Below are 21,058 nucleotides of genomic sequence, written 5' to 3'. Positions count from 1 at the left end.
TTTCCATTGTTTACACAGAACTCTGAGCTGCTTCTTCTTAGAGCTCCAGCGAGACTCAGGAGAACAGAACATGCTTTATCTGCTACTGATAAACAGATGAAACATTAATTAGTATTTACTGAGCACACGGTGGGCTAAAACCAGTACTATTAAAAGCAAAGAACCAATAAAATGAATATTGCAAAGAACCATCAAATTTTTTAATTGCTTAATACGAGCTTTTAATTACTAGTTATGGGGCAGTATAAACAGAACTATAAACTGTGTGAGATTTGGAAAAAGCCTGCCTAAGAAAGCTTTTAATAACATTTTTCTAGCTCTAAATTATAGTTAAAACAGTTATCTTACAATAAATGTAACTTTTTTTTTTCAAAACAAATTATGGGATTACAAAAAAAAGATTCACAATTGTACAGACATATCTTCCAAGTACAAATCTTTTTCTTATGTGATTTCAGTGAGTCATGCAAAAACGCAGCTTAAGCAACTGTTTTAAAAACCAATGTGATGACTATTTGCAGTCTCCATGTCATAGTCTTTCCCTGCATTAAATATAAAGCAGAAAGCTGACATACTCTGCTGGATACTTACTGTCCTCATGATTTCAAGCATCGTAGGGATTGAGCACATCTCAGATAAATTGTGTAAATCAGGTTTAGAAAGGTATAAGCATTTCCAAATACATTACTGTACTCGTTTAACTGAAGTGTTTAAAAACTGATTTTTGGTTTAAAACTGTATATATATATATATGTATAGATCTAGACGACATTTCAGAAGTGCTTAAGGCTGCCTTTAAATGTGACTCTAAACCACTCAGATGTACAGGTATAGTTTGAAATGTTACTTAGACTTTAATAAAAAAAGACAAAATATATGGATTGCATAATCTTCATCTTCTAGTACAAAAATAAGCATATGTCCCAGAAAAATGATTAAGAAATACTGATTAATTAAGTTAGATTGGTAAGGCTAAATGTCCAAGGCAGTCACAAGGAGGAGAAAAGGTTGTCCAAAGGGAAGTCCCCAGAAAGCCCACAAGCTCAGCAGAAGCTGTCTGGAGGTAGCAAGTGGGGAACATACCTGCTTCACTCTCAAGCTTTGGCTCCTCTTTTTCTTGGGATACCAATGTATTAGCAAATTAGAAGAATGGTAGGATGTAGATCTGGGCAGTGGTACTGAATCACCTCCACAGATAAATTCTTATAATGACCCCTGACAACTATCTGGCTTGTGACAACTATAAGTTTTCCAAACAATTCTTTGGTGTATTTAGAGATTTAACATCATCTGGACATTATTTTCCATCAGTAGTCTGGATGCAGCTGTGCTGTTCTGGAAAGTCATAGAAGTTTGATAATATAATCGTGACTACACCAGCTCACTTGCCCTCGGGACGAAGTAACAGGCCCTGGAATTGTTTATCTTACCAGTATACATGAAACTGAATTATTTTCTGAGATTAAGGGCCTAAAGGAGAAATTTAGACCTACTTTAAAATTTGGTCATGTGTGACATGATCTGAAGTGCCAGCAACTGAAGCATTTACCTAAGGAGGAGGGAATCTGGGTCTTAGCCCGAAGGGGTCTTTTTTAGCCTAAGAAAATTTAAGTCCACGTTTCCCATCCTCATTAGATTAGTGAGGGTTCTCTGGGTTCTTACACATTTTGCATTAAAGATATTTCTTGATCTCTGTTCTTTTTTCTAAGGTCCCTTTTTTGACTGGTTTTATCTGTTATAAATGCCTTCCTGTAAGGACATTCATGCAAAAAACAAAAAAATTGCACCTTGTCACTACTTAGTCATTGAATTTGTATTTTGTTTCTTCCTTCAGAAATTAATTTTACCTTTTTGCCTGTCATTAAATGAAGTAATTTAGTCATCTACTTATCAAACAGAAAATAACCAATGTACCTTCATCTCAGGTAGATGGTATGATTATTGCTTATCCGCTGAAAACATCGTGATGGAACCCATTCATTGAGGGCTGACAGTGTCTTCTTGTTTGGTTCAATTTGACTCCCTGTATCTGTTTTAAATTTCTTTTTTTTTTTTTCTTTCTGCTTTTGAGGTTGTATTTTTGATGTTCAAATTTCCACCAGCATGAATCAAGAGTTTAAATCACCAGGGACTCCAGAAGGTCACCCTAATTCTGGTCGCAGTGTTGGACAATGTAAAGATTCCCCGTGCAGTTTAATAAAATGCAGAAATGGTGGGAAGTGCGTAGAAGGTGGTTCTACTGTTTAGTAAGTATACTCTTTTTTTGTAGACAGCATAGACTGATCTTTAGAGTAGTAACTGGGGTAATTTAGTGTTTTGATAACAGAAGTCTCCAGGAGACTATCATCTTATAAGAAAGAAAGAAAACTGCTGAAAAGTTTGTTCTGTTACACAGAGAATTTTAATCTTGCATCCCTAAAATTGACACTAACATATAAAAATCAATTTGGAACACTTTTTAGGGAATTTTTTAAAGAAATTCCATAGACTGGTTCTGTTCCACTGAAATCACTGGCATCTAGACTTACTCCAAAATGCATGGGAAGAACTCAATGCTTAGGAAAGACATTTTCTTAAAACTAAGTGAGCAGCATACATGGCAGAGAAAAAATAGTGGAGAGGATCGCTTTACTGTTAAAGTGTGAGCACGGCTGATGGGGCAAAACTAGGTGACTTCTGTTTCCTAGGAATTAGTATTTTCATCTATGAACCCCTTTCTGGAGTAAACCACTGACTGCTTAACATCAGGAAGTTCCGAGTTTAAATCCTTAGGAGCATCCTTACCTAGCAAGTGAGTGCATCCTTCTTTCTTGCTCAGTGTCTCCCTAACACACACGGTTCTCTGTGCCTCCAGCTGTGGTTTCTGTGGATGCTTTCATGATTCTCAAATGCATCTTCCTTGGTCAATTTTCAAGTCATTCCCAAGTGTTCATTCACTGTTGCCTTTCCAGATCTGCTGGCTGTCCTGCTCCTCGGATTAAGACCTTCTTAATCCATTTTAAACAAAACAAGGTGTGTTAATAAGTATCTCATGTTAAAATTGTTTAAACTATGTCAGTTCATCATATGAGCTGCTCACCTGGTTGATGTATGGGATAGCAAGTGGTGTCAAGGACAGCCGGCCCAGAAGATGACTGTATGATATTTTGTGCCTTACCAGGAAGTGTAGGTGGATCTTAGTGTCCATAATGTAAGGCATACAAGAAAGAAGTACATTTGCCCTTCCAAATTGTTGTTGTGCGCGAACACTTCCATTGTAATAAATCTTGTTTTCAAACACTTTGTAACTCCACTCTAAAACTTTTGCTGAGGAGCGCTTTTGATTTTAAAAGTATCTGCCAAGATTAGTCATACTTGTTTTGCTCCCGCGTGTGTTCATTTATTTACATGTATTTGCATAATTTTTTAAAGAAGAGAAAAGTGCTGATTTAAAACATTTGAAGACACTGACTAAAAGTAGTGAAGACAGCAAGGCAGATAAGAAGAAAAAGGCAGGCTTTGCACTGGGGAGCCTCTGTGTATGATTCTTTTCCAGAACCACAAAGGGTTTTCTGTGTGTTACAAAGGAAAGAGTTCGCATAGCTATCAACTAAAAACAACCTACTAGCTGTGTGTTAGAGAATTATATGGTAATAGGTTTTGCCGCTTCTGAGGCAAATCTTCATCTGTAAGGAAAACTGTAGAAAACTAGTGTTAAGTCTAGTAAGGCTGTACTAAAATTTGGAAAATACTCTCCTGAGATTCAGCATAGAGTTCCCTTCCCATTCCCCTTAAAAGAATATTGATATTCTCTTAAATACAGAGAAATGCTTTGAAAGGTATAAATTGGGATTGTTTTCTGATTATTGCTCTACAGTATGTCACAACTGCTGCACTTTGTAGGATTCTTCCAGAACTGCTAAACCCTTGGGAAAAAGTCTTACGAGGAGCGGCTGAGAGAGCTGGGGTTCTTTATCCTGGAGAAGAGGAGGCTGAGGGGAGACCTTATTGCTCTCTACAACTACCTGAAAGGAGGTTGTGGAGAGGAGGGAGCTGGGCTCTTCTCCCAAGTGACAGAGGACAGGACAAGGGGGAATGGCCACAAGCTCCGCCAGGGGAGGTTCAAGCTGGATATCAGAAAAAAAATTTTCACAGAAAGGGCCATCGGGCACTGGAACAGGCTGCCCAGGGAGGTGGCCGAGTCACCTTCCCTGGAGGTGTTTAAGGAATGGGTGGATGAAGTGCTTGGCGACATGGTTTAAGGGAGTGTTAGAAATGGTTGGACTCGATGATCCGATGGGTCCTTTCCAACCTGGTGATTCTATGATTCTATGATACTCAGAGAGCTTGATCTTTCTGAGGAGAAAGAAAGGAAAACAGCACTCTTTTCACTTATGAACATATTAGAGGAGATATAAAACCAAAACAGCAAGAAAAAAAATCAGAAATGTGGCTGAAGCATCCCACTGCCACCTACACCACCCTGAATACTTACTTCAGCAACTTACCCAGCAATGCTAAGTCATCTTCATGCCTATGAAGCACAGAGAGTTACCACCAGAAAGACGTAGAGAACATCTGAAAAGCAAGTGGCAGGCCTAGGGTGGCAGCTGGTGAGGTAGCTACACTGGAAGATTGATAACTCAGGCAAAGTTCTTTTCATCATTGTAGTTTCATAATCTGTATTCAAGATTTCTTTAGGGACTGTTATAAAATTGGGGAGGGGTTTAATTTGGTTTCATGGATTTTGTTCTTAATTTATTTTTAATTTGTAGTAACCTACTACTGAATTATATTCCTGTCCTCATATTTCGGGACAACTAGGTCTCCACAGACTATGTATATATGCATGCAAATACCAATAACGGCCACCTTTTCTTCTCTCAAAAAATTGTGTATACGTAGCACATGTACGACTTCTGTCAGTGTATAGTAACCATCAATACAGTCTCACATCTTCTTAGACTGAACTTCTTTCTTTTTTCAAATCACCTGTGTTCCTTTGAAGAGTGAAGTCCTTGAGGGAACTGAATTTGCGCTCAAATACTTTTTCTACTGAAGTGAGATTTCTCCAGAGATTTTTTTTTGCTGTTTTGAGCTATTTTTATGTCTTGCTTTCACCACCCTGTCAGAAAGTGTGCAGTGCTGTAGGGATAATGCTTTGATTTAAATAGAAGTAGAAATATACAGCATTAAACCTTAGGTTCTGACCAGCAACAGAGCACAATTACTATGTTTTAACAAAATAAAGAGGAAATATTTGAATAATAAAATAACATGTTCAAGGGACAGTAATATCCTCCATTATTTTACTTATGGTACAGAATTATATACAATAGAAAATTACATATAACAAGATTGTCTGTGATGTGTTATGGCTATTGCTTGATGCTGAAGTAAGAGAAAACATATGTGCACTTTGTACAGAATGTTATACACAGCGGGCAGGATTCAGCTTTCGAAATATAAGCACATAGTGTCATTTTAGGTACCCCTGGGTAAACCATTTTGCCTTCAGCCGCTCCTTCAGAAGAGCATAGGACTTGCATAAACCTCATGTGGATTTCTCAGTAGTCTATAGCTTTAAGATACCACCAGCCACTTAGGTTTAGGAAATTAAATTATGCTTCTATATGACAGTGGGATGCCCTATACAATGAACTGCTGTAGTTTCATTGTTGGGTTCACGTTGATTAGAACCAATTTCTAGTGCAAAGATGGAACCAATATTTAATGCAAGGACATACTCATAGTTTATAATGGAAACTATTTAATTTTTGTGTTGATCAGTAAAAGTTTCTACATTTAGAGGTGGATTTGCTATCTAAAAATTGTCATTTAATCTGGCTTTTTCAATAAGACACATTTGCAGTGTTGCATTGTTCTCTTTATTCAAAAATAGTTATTTTCCTTCCAAACTTAATATCTTCAGACTCCATTTTTACCTTCTAGCCTGAAGATAGACTGGTTTTCATTAATGGTCTAATTTTCTGCTGCCTGAATTTTCTACTTTTATTTACAGATCTCCTCCATTGCTCACCGTCTTTTATTTCCAATACAATACAAATGTAAGAACTCTATCCAGAAATCTGCAGCAGTTCAGGTAGTCTGATGTGGCTGATAGAGGCCATTATGAATTTGATATGTCTTGCAGTACCTGAAATACCCACAGAACATTAACAAATGTGACAATTCATTCTGAAATAGTAGTTGGAGGCCAGATGAGGTACCCCAGGGTGTTTCAGATAGCACTAAACACCTACCTGGTCTCAGTTGGCCTAACTAATTAGGTAAAGTAATTGAGACTCTGATCTCCATCGAGTATATGTCCATCTTCCTTGCAGACACCTAAATTCAGATGTCTGAATTGGCAAGGCTGAATCCTTCCTTTACTGCTATAAATTTGTTTACTTGATTTAACACCACATTTGTATAACTGTAGGAAGTTACAAGTTTGTTACCATCATGTGCGGTATTTTAAACATGCAAATTTTTTAAGTTTAATGTAAGAATACTCATTGTTTAATTTAGGAAATCACATTGGGAATAAGCAAACTTTGAAATTCCTTCACAAAAATCCTTTAGGACTTTTAGCTATTTCCCTATAAGGTTCAAGAAATGCTTCAGATTTGATTAGGAATTTGTGTAGTAACATTCACACATATATTTTTATGCACTTTATAAAATGAAATTACTTCCCATGATTTTTTTTTTTAAAGAATTGCCCGAATTTTTATATAATAAATTTCAGGGGTTTGTCCATAATCAACAGAGACATGAAATTGTCCTTACTTATGCAGAAACTGTGTTACTTATTTGAAAGATCAGGTTGGCTTCAGTAAAGGACTTTGAGCCTGAAAAGCCATTCTGTGAATGCTACATGACACAAGTAAGCAAGAAACAAACCAGAAAAAAAATACATTAAATTAAATCATACTTTAACTTTCTAAATGCAAAGATCACTGGACTCAAAGTGGTATCTGAAATTTCCAGAACTGGAGGTGATCTTTTGTCTTATTCCTCAGGGAGATGTGAATTCGAGATTTCTCACTTCCTGAACTGGCTGACTTTACCATATCTGTGCTGTCAAGTGAACCTTTTAAGAGTCCTTTGAAAAACCAGAGGATTCACGATTATCCAGGCACACTGTCAAAGTTACGCATGAAAGCCTTCCTATCCTTTCTCCACATAAAAATATGCTACACAAAAAAAAAAAAAAAAAAAAAAAGAGACATTTTGGCAGTTGCTTTTGAGAAACTCAGAAGCTGAAGCATAGAAGAACTGATTTAACACATGTTCTTCAAAAACCCTGAAGATATGGAAGTATCTTGCAGTGAAATTAGCTCCTAAGACACATAAACTTAGAATATCAGCAGGTGAGTTAATGTGTAAGATCTTGTCACAATTGATGACAGTTGAAGCCCTTCCAGTTGTCTAAACACTGGCATTCTAATGGCACAGGTACTAGGGTATCTTTCCTGTTCTACATAGGACATCCAGAAGAGCACAAGTCTTCTGCAGCTCTTTTGTCTTACCTGCTAGTTTCACACAGATCTCTCAGATACACCATAGCATGTCAAATGGCACTAAATGCCTGTGTTGAGGCAATTAAATGCAGCACCTCATCATTAGAGTCACTCATGTATTGGTTTGTGGGATGGATAATTCTCCCGTTCCCTCGATTGTTTCAGCTGGATCACCATCAATTAGCACATGAGCTCAGGCACCTACTTGAGGATCCCATTGCCTAAATGTGAGCATCAAGGGCTCTGTCACAATCGTGTCTTCATGGTCTCAAGCTGCCTTTCTTGCATACATTTAAGAAGGCAAATCAAGGCCATTTAGTATCTAATATTAGGTGTCTCTATCTCAGAATGAAACGCGCTTAAAGAAATTATATAGAAATTATATAGAAATTATATAGCTTATAAAGAAATTCAAAGAATGTCTGGATGATGCTTGTAGTCATATGGCTTAGTTTTAGGTAGTCCTGCAAGGAACACAGGGCTGGACTCAATGATTCTTACAGGTCCCTTCCAGCTTGCAATATTCTGTCATTCTAAATGGTTCTTTGAATTCCTGCAAATCAAGACACTGGTGATGTTACAAGCTATTGTCTTCTCCTAGCCTAGGAAAACAAAAACCAAACTCAACCAAGAAACTATAGAGAAAACTAGACCAGCATCGCAAGCCCCATGACAGAAAGGGTTTGAAATGCCACCTCTTATTTCTCTAAAGATCAGGAAATTTGGGATCTAGACTTCTCAACCCCAGTTCAACTTGATTAGGAGTGCTAAATAGAAGACGCATTTGTTCACAGACTTTTGCCACTATACACCACAACGAATGTGTTCAGCTCTGTGCAAATAATTCTCAACTCACTTAAAAACTCAACTTTTATTAAGTCTTGAAAAACAGGAATGAAGAGAATCTTAGATATATGCAGACCCAAGAAAGGGGAAGGGGAAGAACATTTGTTTGTGCTGCCGAGTCACCTGCAGGAGCTTCAGCTCCAAAGGCTCTGCTTCAAAGCACAAGAAATGGCCATTTCTGTTCGCCACTCAGGGAGTCAAATTACTTCTCCTTCTCGGTAGATTTCATACATCAAGGCATAACATTTATAGCCGAGACAGAAAGCATTCTGATGCTGACTTTGATGAATTGAGGTGCTTTGGCTTTCACAAGGTCCTGTCCTCTTTTCCCCTTCATTCCAAATAGCTGTTTACCACTCTGAAGGGCTTGTTGGCGGTGCTTTGTTTACGTGTTGTTCTCTGATCTGAAGGTTTTGTGAAACAGAAGTTTCACAGACCTTTCATTATGTTTTGCCCAGAAACGGTGTGCTGATTAATGGAGAAAGTGTAGCTCAGTGAATTTGAAGAAAACATCAAGATTTTGCACATATACAAAAAGGCATGGGCTAAGAAACAATCAAAATATATGAGGTTTCATTCTAGCCTTGAGAGAGAAAATTTCCAGGGAAAAATCAATAAGTGCTTTTATTTGGAGGAACAATGGTTTTTAATCATAAACTGTCACTAAATTCTAAAATACAAACAGGTCTAACATATTTCATTTTTAGCTTTTATGAAACTTTTTAATTTTAGTAAAGAGGGCATCTTAATATCAATTCTATAGATTTTATATTAATATTAAATTTACAGACTAATGTGATTTTTTTTTTTTAATATTCTCCTGGCCTGAATGAAAGGCAGGCATAAAGAGTAGCGGACAATAAAAAGTCCAATGGTTCAGTCGATGTAGACAATTTACTTATGGAATAGCTTTACAATCATAGATACATAACATTCAGATTGCCACCTTTGACATGGTCAAATCCATTATCCCCTTCAGCAAACCTATCTCTGATGTGCCAATTATAGCAATTCAGCAAGTTAATAATGTCTAAGTGAAAAGCAGTAACCGGCAGAATTCTGTTACTAGCTAAAATTTGGAAATGTTAGCAGTTGTCTTATGCTGACGTCTGGTTTTATTTGTATGGCTGCTTTTCACTGCTTTCCTTCCCCTTTTAATTTCCACTTTGACTCCTCCTACTTTGTGAAGACAAGGCCTTTTTGAGTTATTTGTAGAACAAAACACAAAAAAAAGCCACAAGTTTTGTTTGTTTGTTTTTTATTTTGTTTGGAATTTTTTTACAAATAAAATACACATTTCAAAAAGTTAAATGAGAGACTTTGTTACTACACCTTTCTGTTAAATATTGTGAATCAGATGACTAAATATAGGTATGCAGACTTGAAAATCTTCATTACATTGCAGGGCACATGTTGATTTCTTTCGGTAACAATGTTGTATTCTTTCCTTTCACTTACACACCGTAGCTGTGAATGCCCCATTGGATGGAAAGGTGCATTTTGCACAGAAACAGTGTCAGTATGTGAACCAGAGCATCATCCTCCACATCTGTGTAAGCGAGGCAGTACCTGTGTGCCACTGCCTAATGGCTATACATGTCATTGTCCTCTTGGAACAACGGGTACCTACTGTGAACAAGGTATGTCAGAAGGATAACACACTCTGTACATAAAATTATGCAAAAAAGCTCAGGCTGAAGAACGCAGAATTTTGTAATTATATCAATGAAATGCAAGATAGAGCCTAAAAGTACAAAATAGATTTTACTTAAGAAAGTGGTGCTCCTTTCTGTTAGAAAAAAAAATCAATTTAAAGCTATGAATTATTAGATACTGTTTTTTGACTCTGCTTATTTTCAGTATTTGTTCTTTCAGGTTTTTCAAATCATTCGACTGAGTTCACAGGCAGCACAGCATTGTCAGATGCCAAGGGGACAGGAAACTTGGCTGAGCATTACAGTGCTTAGTCCTATTCCCAAACCAATCATAAGGAAGTGTGGGAAGAAATACACTTAAGAGCTCAGTATTACACTTCTGAGTATGGTTGGAGAGTAGGAAGCATCCGAGACCTTATCCAATTTCTACTGACACTAATGGAGCGGTTCCTATTGACTTCACCTGCTATTGGCCAGGGATGCACTGAGAATGATGATAAAAGCTGCAAACATCACTGTAATGATCTTCAGGTGCCTGTGCTCCCTGGCTTTATTCTAACATGTCTTCCTCAAAATAACTCCTCAGTTTGCCGGCTTTGCATTTCTTATCCTTATATATAGGAATCCTTTATCTGTCTGTTTTCTTCTCTAAGAGATTGCACAAATGAGTATCCAACAAGGTGACAAGCAGATGGTACAAGCTCAGGGACTTTCCCTCTGAGTGTCTGAAGCATCTCTGTTTGCAAGAGATGTAGTACAATCTGCACTCTCTATTCTGCAGCTCTTAGATACGGGTTAATATTGTACAAGCTTGTGTTTTTCCTTCAAGAAACTCTCTGTATCTTTTGGACAATTTCAGTTATCACAAAATGGCTCTCTTTTTAAACTGCCTGCCAAGATCCAGCCTCCCTCATTGTGCCTGCAGAGCAAGTTTCAAGCACAAAACTGACAAGCTGAACTGCCTTTCACCTGATTTGCAGTCCTTACCCTATAGGTAGATACACTTTTAAAATTCCATTACGGGAAGCACTTGCAATTATTAATCTCAAATGAAAGAGAATATAGCTTTTGGAAAGCCATTGTTAAATTCTTCATTCCATATAAGAATGCGCTTTCTCTGTTGCCTCTGCTGGAACAACTTTTCAGGGCTCTTTATGTGAACTTTTCAACTTCGAATTCCCATTTCAAGTGAGGTTTTCAAAAGTAATACCATCCGGATCCAGGACACTAATCACCAGGATATGTGCTATGCATAAAACAGGTAATTAATCAGGTAAACCTTCCTGTGTTCTGATTTCAGAATAGTTTTGGATGTTCTTGTGATGGCCACTATTACCAGTACAAATAGCTTGTATCTGAGCAACCCAAAATTGTATTTCTTGTAGAATGCCATCCTTTTAGTAATTCCTCCACCTGGCAAACACATTAGAGGGTTCTTCTCTGTTTCATTTAAAAGCTTTCTTTTTATGACTAGGGACTGTGGGTCCTGACCAAACTCTTTGCCCTGCATTTCACCTCACTCTGGCAGAATAATGAATGATCATGAGATTTTTCAAAGCACAGTTTGCACTTTTAGTGGATGGCAAATTGCTAAAAAACAGCTGCTTATCAAGATTGAATATCTCATCTCTGGATTGATAGTGGTTATTGGAGCCAAAAGAAAAAGAGACAGAGAGCAATGAACAGCCCAAGGGACCTGGAGAGGATGAAGGGAAATTAAGTGATGAAGACTAATGAATGTGCAAGGAAGGAGTAAAGAAGTGTGTGGAAAAGGCAGAAGAGATTTATGAGGCAAAAAAGCAGAGGAGAATAACAAAGAGAAAGAACAAATAGGTCTTCACCAAAAAATAGCAATGGGTAAATACTGTCCAGTGGTACAGATCACATCAGAACAAGCCTGGGGAGGTGAGTGAATTGGGGAGTAGGAGTAGAACCACAATAATAAGGAAGAGCTGTCTGACCACAAATGTTAAGGATACTCAAACATAAACAGGCAACAGTCAAACACTAACTTACCTAGCAAATACTAAATATGATTGTGGTTCTTAATGAACTATGAACAATGAAAGAACACATGTAGATGAGGATATTACTGTTCTTAGAGTCACATTACTATGTGACGTGTCCTGCTTAGAGCAGACACCCAAACCACCAAGAATGCAATGACTGCCATCAAGAAGATATGTTACATTATGGTTAACCTTTAGAAGTCAGAGCTGCACTAGTAGTATTCAATAGTTAGAAAACTAAGTTGGAAAAAGAATAAACTCAAGGAGAGCAAGGTCAGTTAAAGAACATAGTCCATACGGCTCATATGGCCTGAAATTCACAGTGCTTTCTTGGGCCACTCTGAAATTCACACAACTTACTTGTGCTGTTCTCACAAGGTACATTGCCAAAGTGTAAATACTGAGCAATATTCCTAGGAGCTTGCAGTCAGATATGTATTCAATCACATATTTTAGAGGAAATTAGAAGAAATCAACCCACTTGAAGAAAGGATACCAGTTTCAATTACTCTGCTGTTCCTATAGGCTGCACATTATCAACTAACATTCAGCAAGAAGTATAAAGGTATTGTTTGATCTGTCAGTCTGAGAGCAAATATTTCATTGCATAAATGGCACTCAAACACTGCCAAGACCTGGTGCAGTGTTAATTCTTGGTTAGCACTCCCTTAACCACAAGTATTTGAAATACAGAGGAAGTAGTTTATCTCGTTTTTTTAAAAAAAAAAGTAATTACATTTTCCAGAATGCCAAAATATGATGGTAACAAATTCTTCTGTTTGGTTGACTTAAAGTTTGCAATGGAAGCACGAGACAAGTATAAATTATCTTCTGATTAATAAGTGAAGCATCATCAGACCAGCATATAATTTATTCTAGTTATTTATTAACAGAGAAAGTTTAAAACTAGCAAGAAGCTCGAACTCCCAGCACTTTAATTCCAGCTTATTCCATTTGGCCCAACGAGTTCCTTTCTAATTCTTAGGACCTAGTTATTTCAGGTCTCTTGCAAGTATACAGTAGACCTCTTGGCTTCGGTGTGTTTACTACTGTGAGACAAAGACCAAGTAACAAGGATAATTCTTCCTGGGGAAGAAGCAACACTATAAATCCCTTTTGCTGCAGATAGTTTGATTTACAAGACATTATTATTATGTATGTAAATATAATATCTATTTCAAAACCAGTAATTATTAAGAGATGTTAACGTTAAAAGTACAGACGTTATCCATAATACCTCTCTGCAATTATATTCTAACCTCTACTAGATTGTATATCTGCAGCTTATTCCTCTTATAAGAACAATATCCCTGTTTGAGGTCAGTAATCCTGCCTTTAGCAGAGGCCAATAATGCAGGATTAGAGAAAAGGTTAACCCAGCAACTATATATGACATCTCCTTGAAGAAGTCTTTTAGCATCCAAACACTCGTAGCCTACCATTTTTTTTATTATTATTATATTTCTTGTCACTTGTTTTAAAGGATTAAGTCAAGTCTCTCATCTTGACATAAACAATGTCACTTAAGGCAGTGGAAACCTGGAGCAAAAATAAATATGGAGTCAATGATGTTCCTCTGACCTTCTGTTAAGCATTGAGTTATATTTCCACATACCCCAGAATTCCCCTAGATACTAAGCATATGAAATTTATGCCCTACATAATTTACTCGATTTGGCAGAGGACCGAGGACGATGTATCATTTCAGATCAGTTAATTCTAAGATTTCACAGACCTGCTATTATTTAAGGGAACAGATGTGCAGTGTTTCAAGGATTCTGTAGATGGCACTATTGGAAAAGAATTGCCAGTGGCTAAAATAAGGGCAGTTTTCATGACAGTATTTCTATAAATCTTAAATTATTCAGCAGTGTTCTTCTTTAACAGCATTAGTTTGTGCCATATACTTTCATAAAATCTATTAAAATATTTTTCTTGACTTCAAGGCATCGTGATGGAGTGCTACTGCCCTTCTCACAAAGAAACAAGTTATGAAACAGATTCCTTTAACTATATGTTAGTCTCTGAGTTCCATAGCTACAAATAATGCCTGTCGATGTACAGCTCTTGAAAGGAAAGCAAATGCGAAGAGGTTTTCATTGTTCTGTTCTCAATTTAATGAGATACTTTTGAAGCAATAAAGACATTTCCTTGGTGAACAAATGGCAAAGAAAATTTCCTCTTTCTGTGTTTATCAGCTCAAGTCAACTTTGTAGATGTATTCTGATCTCAAATTTTAATATTGTAATACAAAAATACAGTATAAGTTTTGAGATTACCTGATAATGTGAGAGAAAAAGAAAAATGCAACAACAGTTCAGTAGCTATTTAGTCCACGTTCATAGTCATAATGGATGAATGAGAAATGGAAGAAAGTGACATTCAGAATAATTTTACTCTTAAAATCTTCTTTCTACATAGTCTAGAATGTTACTTGACATATTTTGACTGCTACTGTAAAGCAAATTAATTCATAGCATGATTTAGCTCAAAAATTTTACATGACCAGATACATTTCATATAAAACACTCAAGCACATATACACGTATGCACACATGTGCTGGTTTTATCTGACAATGCAGTTAGACTTCCTGGCTTAACGAACAAACTATTTCATAGTTATTTGCAAGCTTCTATGTTTAACCACTTAAAGGACAACTGCAGGCACTTATCACCTTGTTGTTTCGAGTGACAGTGACTACTGTATTTTCTTAGTCATTTAAGCAACACTGGTTCCATCAAGCTTTCTGTTTCTACTATTATTTTTTGAAACCTTGTAGGAACGTCAGAAAAATCTTCAAATAGTAGTTATAGCACTCATAACCTATAAGGATAAAGGGTGCTGTTGCAGTTTTACTTAAAAAGCAATCTAAACTTTCAGTTTTATCAGCAAGAGTTCAGTAAACTTAATATGATAGACACAGGAAGACATGCATTTGTAGTATTTCTTTCTATAATTTAAAGTATCAAGTAGAATAAAAAGAGTTGCCTACTTAAATATATGCCTTGGGTTAATCATACATAAATTCAGGTGGAAGTCATGCATGATAAAATGAAGGCATTGTTATGCAGTACAACAGTAATGCCCTCCATACCAAGTCAGCCATGAGTGACGTGATGTCCCAATAAAAATTCAATCATGCGCTTATCATTCCGTCCAGTTACCCAGTTGAAGAAGAACAAGATATAGTTAGCTAACCAACACTTAGCAGGATTGTTCTGGGATTATTTTAAGACTTCCTCTATGAGCATGAACGATTTGCTGAAAATACACCTGCTATATTACTTTTTGAAGTTGTTCAGAGTTAGAAAGTGTGTCAACGGTAGGAACTGCGTTCAACTGCGTTGAATGTGAGTTCAATATGTAAGTTCCCATTATAGTTAATTAAAGTCTAGTCCATAGAGTCAGCGAAGCTATTTAGCTGGTAAGAAGCTTTTCTAAATGCAGATGCTTAGTGCTGTTTGAGATGCCTCGGCATTCGAACTCGGATCCAAAAGCACCCAGACAGAATTCAAAGATAGGGCACAGGACCTGTTGGACACCCGTGCTTTGCTGGAATGGCACATGAGAGTAAGGCAATAAAGGCTGTGAAAAAGTAACAATAGGTACCTACATTTAGGAAACTGAATAGAGTCTTGGAGGAGGGTAGTTCAGGATAAGGTGACTCTCTACATCTGTTGACTGTGTTGTGTAGCGATGCTATTCAGTTGCCTGAAAATAGGACCTGGTTACAAGCTGCTATATATGCCTCACAGCTATCAGCTGCCAGCTATAGCAGGTCCTCTGTTTTCTACCAGCCAGGCCCACACAGATGAATATGTTCTAGCAACTCTGTGGCAAATGACATGCATGTTGAAGCAACTGAATCCTGCCTTACATCACAGTTGACCATAATGGGTATTTTCATGCTTATCATAGAATCATATATGTGATATCATAAATAATATGTGTAGACAGCTACATGTCTTAATGCCAAAATTAATGCCTCCAATTATATAGTAACCTATTTCCCTGACTTATTTACTCTCATAAACACTATGCAGAATAACAGCTTTCTTATAATCCAGTCCTCCTCAAGGCACACTTGCCCTGTTGTCAGACTAAATCCATTCCAAGATATAAGTGAAGATGTCAATTTAAAAACAGATGAACAAAGTTTTAGATACTTAATTCTTTACCAATTCCTCTGTCAGGCTGTGCTGAGATACTCGCAGTCCTGCTCGGTGTCCTAGTCTTTAGACAACTGAAGGCTTCCAAAATGAGGAAATCTCGGACTGGGTGCTTCCTCTTAAAAGCATCTTCAAAGCATTTCATTACCTAGAATGAGCTTACTACCAAAACCAGGCATGGATTAAACATTTGTAGATTTTATTTGTATCACACTTTCCTAATTGCCTATTGATTAAGTGTTCACTTTCACTGTCATAATGCAAATACTCGAACCCATGTCCGTCATATCCTCAAAGCCACTAACAGCCACTGAGTGACTGAGTATGTAAGGTTTCCTTTCTTTTCCTCAATCGTACAACTGCTTCTAGGAAACTTTTGCTTACCGAAATATTTATTGGTCAGAAGTAACAGAAATTATCCATATCCTGGCTGTAGTATCCATATCCTCAGATGCTGGTTCAGATTTTGGACAAGTTGATTTCCTACTACTGAGGCTTCATTGCTCCTTCCAGTACAATTTGCTGGTTTACTTATTCTTAAGTACTCATCTCTTAATATGTGTTGTGCCAAAAAACTGAGGTCTGCTGTTTGGACTTTGGCTAGTAACAGCTATTTTAGGCTTTGGAAAACCAGAGATGTCTTTAGGGATTTAGCCATATGCTCCTAGATGTTACTTCTTAGCTAATTAGATCTCTAATTAGCTAACAGTAGGGATTACAACTCCACTGCAACAAAACCAAACAGAACTGTAGAATTCACTTACAAAATGGTAATCTTTTATTCCAGTATTGCTCAGAGTAATAAAGAATTGAAACCACTGGAAATTTCTGACTGTGTAATTCAAAGCTTTTAGACAGGTGTTTATTGATGACGAACTGTTCTACTGGAAGTGCCAAGGCCCTGAGCTCATCCTGTCACCACTTTTCCTGAGGTCTTTGCCAGCAATTCCTGCTCGGTCTCAAAGCCAGCCTAGAGATGGGGCTGGTGTCCGGTCTTGAAGACAGCTCTGCTGAGAAGCCCCAGTAGGGGTTTCCTCCTGCATTGCTCAGCAGCAGTTTTTAAATAGAGGCTTCTTCTCTGATCCTCGCTGAACTACACTGCCACAGCGTCGCATCCATGCCTTGTCTGGCTGAGTTGATCCGGACCTGGGCTCTGACCTGAAGACTGACTTGCAGGCTTGACCTTAACACCTGTCTCATCGCTGTGGACCTGCCTGGTGCCCTGGCCTCGAGCTGCTCTGGCTGCTGCCCCTGAGTGTTTCTTACCCACCTCAGTCCGGGCAGGGGCCTGGCTGGCAATGCCTCCACCCGCCACCCCTGTTACCCCACTCCCAACCCCTGGTTCCCACCTCCCATATCTCACTGCTCCCTTACTGACAGTAAGCCTGGCTGCTAATACCACCAAAATGAAACAAATACCGAGACAAAATTATGGCTTGTGGTCAGGAGAGTAGATAAGTGACAGAGATCTATGAAAAATTATTTGATATATTTAATTGCAAAAATGAGCTGAGAGTAGAAAAGCAAACTGATATAACCACTTAGTATCACAGACTGCCTACCCGTTCAAATCATTTTTTGCCTATTTGGTCATACGATTACCATGGAAAACTGTCAGAGATCTTGTCAAACTCGAGGCAAACAACATTCAATGCTCTCAGCTTGGCACTGAGCCGCCCATCTCTCCACAAAAAGCTATCAGGCTGACACACAATTTGGCCTTGTCATCACCTTGTTCTTTATGTGCTTGGATATTGTATCAAGGAGACTTTGCTCCATGATAGTTCCCAAACGAGATGAGGCTGACTGTTCTATAGGTCCCAGCATCATCATCCTTCTCACCTTTGTTGGAAAAGGACATGATGGTTTGTCTTCCTTCAGTTGTCTTCACAGTTGTGAATCACAGTGGCTTCAGTTGTCAATCACAGGAGTTCCTGTGATTGTCATGACCTTTCAGAGCTTGTTGATAACAAGCGGCCTCACGGTGGTATTGGCCATGTTCTTCAGCACATGGGGTGCTCTGCCCATGTGTAGGTCTGATTGGCTAATATGCTCCCAAATCCTTCCTCTGCCATAGATAGTGTTTCACTTCTCCACGCTCAACTACGAGGCTCGGGGGTTTGGGAGGCTTGAGCAGGCTTTACCAAGTGAAAAATGAGCAAAACAAGACTTTAAGTATTTTGGCTTTGTCCATGACCTTCATCACTAAATCCACTCTAATTTGAGGAGTGGCCTTACATTTTCTTTGGCCTTTTTATTAGAAGCCCTTCTTGTTTTCCTTCACATCTCTTGCCAGTTTCAACCCCTGCTGAGTTTTGACTCCTAATTCCCTCCCTGTTCCACTCAGGTGCTGGTTCTATATTCCTGCTGGGTAGTCCATCCCTGCTTTTACAGCCTCTGTGCTTCCATCTCAGAATTTAAGCTCAGGCTTTTTTCTTGTTGACGGTTTCCCTTTTCCACTTCGAGTTTCATTGACATGCTGAAGAGCAAAATGGGCTTTCCGAAAGTTGTGAGGCAACAAGCTGCTTGAAGAAACTACCAAAATGTAATGCCATCAAAATGTAGACTGGAATGTGTACAAGCAGTACAAGCACTTCACCTTCAGTGGTGGAAAATGAGCTGCAAGAGTAACCTAGAAACCTTTGGTCATAAGAACAGTTGAACAGGATCTGTGAGCATTATAGGGGTGATCAAATGAGGGTAGCAGGAGGAACATGGAAGGTATTAAAACGTGGCAGTGGTAAAGAAAAGCACATTTCAGCAGAAGTACTCACTAGAATTTGTGTTCCCATAGCTCTAACTGCTCTAAAGGGATTTAGAGTTTATTTTGGTATCATTTAGAAATGTATAGCTTCATCAGATACCAGTCCTCAGCCTAGAAAAAGGAGTCATTAATCAGATATAGAACAGAAATGTTTGCTTAAATGCCTGCTGAGGTTACAAGGTACCACACAGTGCTAAGCGCCCTAGTGAGTAGTGTAGCAACACAAATCCTACAAATTTAGCTTATAGGACTGGCAAAGGCATCCATTCATCTCATTTGTTTTAGCCAAGAGTTTCTCTGGAATAAGCATCTGTAACACTTGAACTTTCTATTGCAAGGTTAGCTATACTTCCTACTTCCTCATCTTAGGTAGAAAAAGAAGTTTGTTTCCAAGAAAACAAAAGCACAGTACTCCAGCATTCGACATGACACGTTAGTTTTATATATCCCTGCCATAAAAGCAAATTGAAAAGCTTAAATTATCTTACTCTTCACCTTAAAGGTTTGTCTGTCTATAGATGCAATGTTGCAAGAATGAAATTGTATACTGATTGTCTCCGTGCACTGCAGTAATGTTAAAGCATTTTGTTCTGAGATATGGGTCCACATTTCCAGGTACCTGTCAAGTCAGATTCTTCCCATGCATATAGTCAGTACTAAAAGATCTATAGATAACTTATATGCAAATTAGAAGTCATTCTTCCTGTAGTTACTCCTGCTGTATTTTGGCAAATTATGCTGCTTTTTGACATTTGTTAAGATATATTTATTGTGAATAAAATCACTTTTTTAGCAAAATGGGAATAAAATATTTGGAAGTTTCAGAATGAAATCTATTATATATAGTATTTTATTTGATATCTACAAATCGGGATAATACCTCCTTTCTAAAGCATTCTGACATCTGCTGCTGAAGACATGGGTCTTATTTTCTAATACTCTGTTTGTAATGTAAAACCATGGATTGAATTTATTCTCCGTGTGGTACTATAAAATCACCTTTTTTCATCCTTGTTCTCTCTCTCTGCTCCAAGGCTTTTTATCACAGCCATCTTCCTTTCATATACCTTCCAATGATAAGCAATGCCGTATTTCAATCCAGCTCTTGCTGAGCATTTTCCTCTCACACTATTCCATGCTTCCTTCATAAGCAGTAAAGAATTAACTATATCGACAAAGTGAAGCTGAATCTGACACGAAGAATTTCAGATGCCTCATTGTACACTTCACCTGGTGTAACCTTTTAAGCAGCAGCATATTTAATATAAGATTGGCAGCTGTGGCACAGTTCCTCCATATGTAAGTCACACTGTGCAAAGATGTCTTCTAAGAGAAGACTGACTTCCAAATGATGCATAAAGTAAAAATATCTATGAACAAAATGAATTAGTATTTCTGATTGATATTTAAATATGAACACATCAGTATAGGGATCACATCTTTAGCTACTAATGGTGAACACTTTCTCTTACCGAAAAAAATAAAAGCACCTAAAAATCCATAGGAAAATTATTAAGTGTTCCTTTGCCTTTCATACCTGATCTGTGATACAAATTACATCACTTAAACTGTTCAGCAAGTCTTATTACTATTTATCTTTCGGGGTAATTGCTACTGTTACATTTTTTTTTTATGTCTGCCAGCTTTTAAGTATAGATGCTGTGAAGTTCACATTTTGGATGGTATGTAATATATTACCATAGGCACTGCCTAGCCTTGATATCGTAACAGCTATCAGGATGCTTAGGATGGGAGTGAACTGTAAACGTAATGTGTTTGCATGAGGATATATGCATAGATTGAATAGCAGCTCAATAAAAGCTTGATTCTCATCATTTAAACATTTCATAAATCCTTTACATACTGATATTGACAGGCTGAGAGAGTTGGGGTTGTTCAGCCTGGAGAAGAGAAGGCTCCGAGGAGACCTTATTGTGACCTTCCAGTACCTGAAGGGACTACAGGAAAGCTGGAGAAGGGCTACTCATAAAGGCTTATGGGGATAGGATGAGGGGGAATGGGTATAAACTGGAGAGAGGCAGATTTAGACTACACATTAGGAAGAATTTCTTCACCATGAGAGTGGTGAGACACTGGCACGGGTTGCCC

General features: G+C 37.8%; 1 protein-coding gene across 3 annotated transcripts in view; it reads left to right on the top strand.

Moving 5' to 3' along the window:
• EYS (eyes shut homolog) overlaps positions 1–21,058 on the top strand; it is an 880,825-nt gene that overhangs the window by 844,023 nt on the left and 15,744 nt on the right. For all 3 annotated transcript variants that reach the window (XM_054063979.1, XM_054063978.1, XM_054063977.1), the window contains 2 exons: positions 2,072–2,246; positions 9,819–9,991. In XM_054063979.1, the coding sequence (XP_053919954.1) occupies positions 2,072–2,246; positions 9,819–9,991 (348 nt within the window). The remainder of the gene's footprint in view (positions 1–2,071; positions 2,247–9,818; positions 9,992–21,058) is intronic.

The sequence above is a fragment of the Cuculus canorus genome, chromosome 3, assembly GCF_017976375.1.
Source record: "Cuculus canorus isolate bCucCan1 chromosome 3, bCucCan1.pri, whole genome shotgun sequence".
Classification (NCBI taxonomy): Eukaryota; Metazoa; Chordata; class Aves; order Cuculiformes; family Cuculidae; genus Cuculus; species Cuculus canorus.
This window is presented reverse-complemented; position numbering and strand designations above follow the sequence as displayed.